This window comes from Astatotilapia calliptera, chromosome 17 (genome assembly GCF_900246225.1).
Source record: "Astatotilapia calliptera chromosome 17, fAstCal1.2, whole genome shotgun sequence".
Classification (NCBI taxonomy): domain Eukaryota; kingdom Metazoa; phylum Chordata; class Actinopteri; order Cichliformes; family Cichlidae; genus Astatotilapia; species Astatotilapia calliptera.
Window position 1 is genome coordinate 36,333,680 of NC_039318.1, and position 6,000 is coordinate 36,339,679.

The 6,000-nt window shown below is 41.4% G+C and overlaps 1 protein-coding gene across 2 annotated transcripts in view; it reads right to left on the reverse strand.

The window, feature by feature from the left end:
- etv6 (ETS variant transcription factor 6) overlaps positions 1 to 5,185 on the reverse strand; it is a 29,225-nt gene extending 24,040 nt beyond the window's left edge. Inside the window, exons 1-2 of one of the 2 annotated variants that reach the window (XM_026146760.1) lie at positions 4,775 to 5,185; positions 944 to 1,070 (exon numbers count right to left, since the gene is read on the reverse strand). In XM_026146760.1, the coding sequence (XP_026002545.1) occupies positions 944 to 1,070; positions 4,775 to 4,804 (157 nt within the window). In that variant the 5' untranslated portion in view covers positions 4,805 to 5,185. Of the gene's footprint in view, positions 1 to 943; positions 1,074 to 4,774 lie in introns of both variants that reach the window. The other variant, XM_026146759.1, reaches the window with a different exon arrangement.
- Positions 5,186 to 6,000: the final 815 nt, after the last annotated feature.

The window sequence follows — 6,000 nt, forward strand, 5'->3', positions numbered from 1 at the left end:
AGCATACCATCTATAAAGCTAGCTAACCAAAGGTTTGTAATCCCTTTATAGAGATGTCTTATATGTCTAATCTCCTCATTTTAAAGTAGTAGATTGGCCACCTGTAAGCGTGCACAGTTTTTTAAGATAATTAAATAACTAAATGTTTTCATATTAGTAAACACTTTATCCTTAAGCCACTTGGTGACCAAGGACTTATTTGGATGTTGCGTTTAAAGATGTTTAAGAAATCATCTAATTGAATGATCGGGGAACATGTAAAGTAAGGATCTTGTGTATTGAACAGACTTAATTTAAACATGGTTCCTTGTATTGTATGTTCTCTGGTCCATATTGTCTGTAGCTGTTATTGCAGTGCAGAAGGTCAGTCAGCTGTGCTCCAGTGGAAGCATGTGTTATTAAAAGCCTGACCCCAGATCTGCTTCAACGCCTCCCAGCTAAGAGACACAGCATGACCAGCTCAGCACTCATGCAGTGATAATAGCGAGTGTGCTGCCCTGACTGGATGTGATGAGTTTTAACTATTTTTATTTATTCATGTCCTCACTTTGATAGTCCATTACTTCTGCTTGCTGACCTAAACTCTCCGATGCCATCACCTCCAGAAGTTAAAACTGTGTCAGCAGGAGAGAGAGAGAGAAAAAAGCTCACCTTGACAAGGGATTTTTGAACAAATTATGAGGACAACTTCAGATCTGGTTTCCCAGATCATCACTTAGGACCAAGCGGAAACATTTCCAGAGCAAGATACCAAAAACACTGACAAAAATCAATCTGTCCTGTTCAAATGACCGGCTGATCGATGCATGTGGGAGTGACTGGTCATCCTTTTGTGTGTGTGTGTGTGTGTGTGTGTGTGTGTGTGTGTGTGTGTGTGTGTGTGTGTGTGTGTGTGTGTGTGTGTGTGTGTGTGTGTGTGTGTAAGCAAGAGAGTGTGACTCACGCAGGTGCGCAGGCAGCCTGGCAGGCTCGTCCTCCATTCGGCTGGCTGGCCTCGCGGCGGGAGCATGGACGGGGGAGGAAGTAGAGTTTGGCAGCGGGTTCGCGGAAGGACTGAAAGAGCTCCTCTCCTGCTATGAATAGACACAGAGACACAAAGCATGGCTCACAAAGCTCTGCGATGCACCGGCCCTGAACCCAAACAGCACCACGCCGACTCGCCTCACCTCGCCATGCACCCACACTAACGGCTAGCCTCGGTACACAGAGGAGACTGTGCGCCTGATAAACTGATGCTCTGGCCAGTTGAGCTGTGAAGTCACTTTCTGGACATCCAAATACCCAGAATGCCATGCATGCTTTAGGACATGTGTTGCACTGGACTGAGTTATGGTCCTAAACTAAGCAATACACTGACGGACAAGATGTTGACCACAGACTCTCCTGCTCTTGGTTGTCAACGACCACAGTGGATTTACATCAGAAATCATGTTTTCTGTTTAAAGACAAACTGACTAATCTATGTGGTTTTTCATGGATTAAAGATTCAGAAACAGTTAAAAATGGCACATATTTGAACAATGACAGCTTTTTGGATTTTAAAAGCATCATCTTGAAATTGTCCAGTATAAACAGCATTTCTGGTTTTCATTTTTACTTCATGAGTCAAAATGCGAGCATTACTTTCATTGCTGGACTAATCTAGAAAAGAATGAATCATATCAACACGGTAGAGCAATAAAGTTATGTTGAAATGCATGACTTTAACATCATGCATTTGGAGTTTTCGCTGTTTGCAAGGAAACAATCCTTTTCAGTGATTTCTGGGAATTTAGACACTCTACACATAAATATCTTTAGATAATAATCAGGACATAATTAACACAATTGTTAGTCAGCGTCCTTGTATGGACGTGCAAGCAAATTCTGTGTATTTGCTTTGTTTTCTTTCAGATGGTTCACTGTGGTTTGCAAAAGCTTTAAAATGACATAATAACAAAATGATGTCTTATTTCCTTTCAACACAAAAATCCTTTTCATGGTTAGTCAGTACATAGGTGAGACTTTCAAAGATCTGAATAACATGAACTATCGCCTAAGAATTTCTCAGTCAATAGTCAGGCAACAATGGGAGTTTTTCACTGGTTTCTGCTGCTTGAATGTAAAGATTTTGTGCATTTTTATGAGAAATCTACAAGGTTTGAACTCTGTAAATCACACTGCTTTGATTGTATTAATACCACTGTGCAACATTAAACGGTTAAAGCAGCTGTATTCTCCACGATGCTCTGACGTTTTAAGACACTCAGCCCTGCTACTGTTTATGGCGTGCATCGAACGCAGGCTAAAAGTATGAGGTTTTCCAGTTAACTGTAATTTTCTGTTGACTGGTTTCCTTTCCTGCAAAGCATGATTCCACCTTGGTTTCTTGAGGAAATGAAGCTCAGGGTTTTTTTTTAGTTAGTTTTTTTTTTGTTTTTGTTTTTCTTGCCGTTTCACCTTCCAACCTGTTGTCACCACCCAGCTACTTCGAGACCTGCACAACAACTACATGTACCAGGAATTTCCTGTGGAACCCCAGCAATAATCTTCCAGTCTTCTATTTCCTCGTCTCAGAGGCAGAAGGCCTTTCTCTTGCCATTCAGCTGTCTAAAAATTCAGCTGCCTGCGTCTTCACACAGCTTTGCCTGGGTCTGTGAAAACGCGACCTCTGGGACCAACGGAAAGTGATTTGCGACAGAGCCGAAGGTGAGGGGGAGTCGTCCTCTCTCGCTCTGACGGTAAAAGTTCTCAGAGGGAAGTTCTGATCATTCCTCAGCAATCGTGCCCTGACATCAGACTCAGTAATGAGCAGACATCCCTCACAAACAAAACATTGTTTTTCGTTTTCAGTTACTGGACAGTGAGCATTGCTTTGAGCTATTTCAGTCTGACCTTGGCACCTCAAATAATATTTCTATTATTACATGTCCCAGTTACAGTGATAGACTTGGATTTTTGACTAATGTCCAAAAATAAAAGCACAAAGCCAGTTTTAGTGTGACAAAAACAATAATCGGATCAAAAAATTGTTGCAGGTTAATCAGCTATTTTTAGCATTCAGTCTCTGCTGATCAATATTGTCTCCTTGTCTTCATGCTGCAACCGTGTATCATCTTCATTAATGATTAATCGATGGATCACACAGATCACAACATGCTCTTGGAAAGCACAAAGTGGGTTTAAGCTGTTTACACCTAGTATGACCACCGGCTACAAAAGCCAAAATATTAGAGACGCACTGATATATCAGCTGATATTGGCCGCATTCACCAAAACTGATGGCAGTCAATGATATTTACTTTTATTATCAGTTTTACATTATTATGCTGTCGTCAGACATTTAGCCAAAGTCTTTATAGTTCCCTTATTTCTTTTGAATCAATAGCGATATTTGGCGATTTAAAGATTTTTAAAAATGCAGTGTGCCCTCTAGAGGTCACACTACGAAATGTCAACACTCACAACACGTTTCTCATCTTTAAGCTGTGTACAAGCTGTGGGTATTCAAAGTGCAGAATGAATATAAGCTCAACTTTTAGGCGACCAGTAAAAGTAACCATCAGTGAGAACACAGAATACCACGAGTGACTTATAACCTGGTAGTGAATGCATTAAACGCTTACCTAGAAAACTGGAGCCTGGAATGTCCACAAGTAACCAAACGCCAGCTTTAAAGCTATGCGCAATAAGCAAATCACTTCCAGTGCGGACACAACTTCAATTTTTCTTTTAAATCAGCTGCTTTTAATGCGAATTCCAATAGACCAGCAAATAGCTAACTTAGCCCAGTATAGGCCAACAGATAATTCGGTTGGTATCTAATTTTTTCAGACAATAATTTTATTCCTTTAATTTTATATCCTTTTAAAAAGGATAAATAAAAACAACACAAAACACACAAACAAAAACAGAGTAAACACTGGCCTAGCATCAGTATCGGTTTGTTGTTTGCAGTTAGCTAGCTGTGTGTTTGTCGATAAAATAACTGTTCCAAATTTGTGCGAAGGCCTTTAAGACATATAAGTCGCTTTTTATAAATATGTCTCTTCTTATCCCAGGGAATAAAAAACACCTTTTCAATAAATATATAAAATATCGGTATTGGTATCTGTATCTGTCTAAAATGTCACAACTGGTGCACTTTATTAAATGCCTGCATTTGCCTGCAAACAGTTGCTATCAGAAAAAACATTTATTTGCATTGAATCATGTTGCATAATGATGCATGCACCTCTAATGCAGCCTTTGCCTTTTTTATGTATCTGTTTTTGATTAATTCCTCGTCGTTGAAAAAGGGAGGAAAAATCAACCATTCCCCCTCCACCGTACACTGTCTTTAGATGAATAGTTCAGTTCAGCTCTAGAACAAGCGTTTGCTTATCCATTAAATCCTGCTTCAGATGCAGTCCTAACACCCACCTTCAGCTCATATAGTTAAAGGGGGGAAAGCTTTTTTTTTTTACTGATGCTACAGATACATGCAGGTTGCAACTCGTTCGCCCCCCGATCTCTGCTTACTTTTTTTGGGGGGGTCGTCGGTAAGTCACACAGTCACACAGTCACGACTTCTTCCAATCATGAGCAGAGTGGAGGCGAACTCAGAGCGTGGAGCCGCGAGCAACAGATGACTAGCAAAACAAACTGAATGGCGCTGTACAGCAGTCTGCGGGAGGTGATACAACCCTGGCGGCTCTATCACACGCAGCGGAGACTCAAACCAAACAGTTGAAATTGTCTCCTGAAGACAAACGAGGGAGCGCGTTAAAAGGGGAGGGTGAGCGGACGGTGTTACCTTGTTCGCAGCGGAGGAGGATTCAGACATTCTCTCCAGTCAACTTCTCTCCACTTTTCCGTCGCGCGCTGTTCTTTATCTTCTTTCCTTTCTTATAGAAACCCGCACAGCTGCAGCGCGAGCGGCAGCCCGACTGCTCGGCTTGTGTTTGTGGGAGAAGTTGTTTTTTTCATGTAGCCCGCTTCTTTTCCTTTTTTTTCTTCCTCCTCCTTCCTTTATTTGCTGGCCGGGTCCATAGCGTGGTCGTCGGCGTGAAAACTTCTTTTGTCTGCGTGTGTTTTCCCTTCACATGTCGGCAGCGCGCTGGTTAATAATCCCTTCCTGGAAGAGCGAGACCGAAGAGAGAGAGAGCTCGGCGGACACCACTCTCTCTCTCTCTCGCTTTCTCTCACTCTCTCTCTCTCATTGATCTGGACGTGTGTAAAACGGCGAAATGACGTGAATTCCCAGCATTGAGCCTTGCCCCCTTTTAAAGGGAAACCCAAAGCAGGAAATCGCAGGCAGGTCGCGTTGCTACACACACAACTGCAGGCGAAGAGGCTAAAAAGACAGACTTGTTTTTTTTTTAATTTGCCTTTTCTTTTAAATCAAAGCTTAAGGCAAATGCGGTTACACAAAATGCTAAAGCCTCACGCTTTAATTAGGCAGACGCAAAAATGCGAGTGAGCGTAGAAGGAATACATGGATTTAATATGAGATGAATTAGTTCACATTTACTGTAAAATCACTTCTGCTTAACTCATACTTTTTAAATCCCTTGTACGAAAGGTGTGACTGTAGTAATACTATAAGAAACAAACATAAGACTAAAAAGAATTTTAAAGTATTTGTTGTCAAGTGATTCAAAGAACTAGGCCACACCTCACTGGGCTGTTTTGGGGGGGGTTTAGGTTTGCTTTTTTAGCTTTATGAGAAAAAGCATATAGACTGTATGTTGAAAATGGACACAGCTACCTCAGAGCTCTGTGTTTGGAAAAAGAGATGAAAAACAGGATTTGTTTGGTTCTAAGCCAAAACAGCATTCTGCCTCTTTTATTTTTGCCTAAAATCATCCCTGCATTCAGTGAGTCACAAATACACAACATTGGTAGCACAGATTAAAAGATTTACGGTTTCGCTACCATTTAAGCTCAGTGCTAACTCAGGTTAACTGGAGATTGCTGGTGCTACTCTGACTTGAGGGGGGCTTTCCATGTTGAACTCAGAATTTCTAATGTTTTCGGACT